Source organism: Orycteropus afer, unplaced genomic scaffold (genome assembly GCF_000298275.1).
Source record: "Orycteropus afer afer isolate SDZICR_OR568_19922 unplaced genomic scaffold, OryAfe1.0 scaffold00006, whole genome shotgun sequence".
Classification (NCBI taxonomy): Eukaryota; Metazoa; Chordata; class Mammalia; order Tubulidentata; family Orycteropodidae; genus Orycteropus; species Orycteropus afer.
The window spans coordinates 23,199,317-23,201,060 of record NW_006921593.1 but is presented as its reverse complement, the minus strand read 5'-3'; the positions used below and the strand labels follow the sequence as shown (position 1 = coordinate 23,201,060).

Below are 1,744 nucleotides of genomic sequence, written 5' to 3'. Positions count from 1 at the left end.
GGCCGCCGGAGTCAGGACAGACTCCACGACAATGGGTATGGGAAAGGAAGCAAACCGGTGGGCACTGGGGGCGAGGGGCGGGGGATGGGGTGGGAGACATTCCAAAAGAGCGAGGGGCACTTTGGGGAGTGAGGACGCCTTCAATCCCCCGATTGTGGGGACACTGGGGAGTGAGGACACCTTCACTATCCTGATTGTGGGGGACACTGGGGAGTGAGGACACCTTCACTATCCTGATTGTGAGGTGGTTTCATGAGTGTACATATGCCACCATTCATCACACTGTACACATGTGTGGCTTACCGTAAATCAGCCACACCTCTGCAAGGCTGCTGGCCAGAAGCCTCATCAGGCCAGGCTTCTCAAGCCTCTCTATGGTCCCCCCGTTCTTTTCTGAGTCCCTATCTGAACTCAGGTGACATTTCTCAGATGGTGTCCCTGCCAAGGTCACTGACGGCCCAGCAGCCCTCTCTGCCTGCACTCCTTGGGTCTTGGCACCAGAGGGGAGGTGGTGGACAGTGAGCAAAGCCCACAGTTTCTGTGAGTCCACTGCATTCCAAGCTCTTTGCTGTTGTTAGTTGTCATGGAGGTGAAGTTGATTCCGACTCAGGGTGACGCCATGTGTGTAGAGTAGAACTGCTCCCGGGGGTTGTCAGTGTTATCTCTGAAGGTCCATGGGGGCCTTTCTAATCCATGGACCCTTCAAGATAGATTGCTAGAACTTTCCTGCAAGGCACCTTTCCAAAACCAAACTCCCTGCCGCTGAGTCAGACCCAACTCATAGTGACCCCTCCTTGGGTGCCGAGGCAGCATCTCTACAGTAGATTACCCAACCCTCCTTCCAAGGAGTAGCTGGTAGGTTTGAACTGCCAGCCTTCTGGTCAGCAGTCAAACGCCTTAGGCACTATGCCACCAGAGCACCCAAGGCACCTTTAGGTGGGTTCAAACTGCCAACCTTTCAGCTGGTAGTGGAGAATGTAACCATTTGGCCACCTAGCAACCGCTTCTAGCACTTTCTGTGGGCGACTGAGTTGAATCCACACCACAGAACTAGAAGTTACAGGTGGAGGGCAGGGACTAGGCCATGCTCCTGAAAGACAAGCTCAGAGAGAGGGGCAAGGTGCTCTCACAGGACGCAAGCCCAATGCCACACCGCCACGGGGACGGCACAGCGGCCCTGGCTGCCTCTCCCAGGGCCCAGTGGACCCGTGGGCACCGAAGCTCTCCAGGGGCAGCCGAGCACCTGGGCGGCGGTGGCGCTCGACCGCTCGCCACCCCCCACCACCGCCGGGCCCAGCTCAGCCTCGGAAGCCCCCGCCTGAGGAGCTAACCATTTATGTCACACTGTGACAATTATTCTGCATAAAATTATCATTAAAAATCTTAATTTTTCAGCCTCCAACCCCGTCAGTGGCCTTTTAGCATGATTCCGCGCTGTCGTCGGCGGCCCTGATCACTGGCTCGTTACCGCGGTGTGGCGCCTTCCCCCTCGGCTGCAATCAGCGCTAATTAGACCCGCCCGGGGGCCGGGGGCCGGGGGCGGGGGGCTCGGGGGTTCGGGGGCCCAGGTCCAGCACTGGTTCTGGCCGTGTTGGGGGCCGCGATGGGGGGCCGCCGGGTCCTGGGCCCGGGCGCAAAGTGCTGGTTCCGGGCGGGAACGGCGGCGCCCGGCGCGTCCTTACCCGAGCGAGGCGGCCGTACGGCAGAGGTGCAGCGGCGCCAGGCCGTCGGCGCCGGGAAGGTC

General features: G+C 59.7%; 1 protein-coding gene across 1 annotated transcript in view; it reads right to left on the bottom strand.

Annotated features, from left to right (window-relative positions):
• Nucleotides 1–1,744, bottom strand: part of ASB18 (ankyrin repeat and SOCS box containing 18) — an 80,815-nt gene that overhangs the window by 43,052 nt on the left and 36,019 nt on the right. Inside the window, exon 6 of the mRNA XM_007943645.1 lies at nt 1,683–1,738. Coding sequence (XP_007941836.1) covers nt 1,683–1,738 — 56 coding nt within the window. The remainder of the gene's footprint in view (nt 1–1,682; nt 1,739–1,744) is intronic.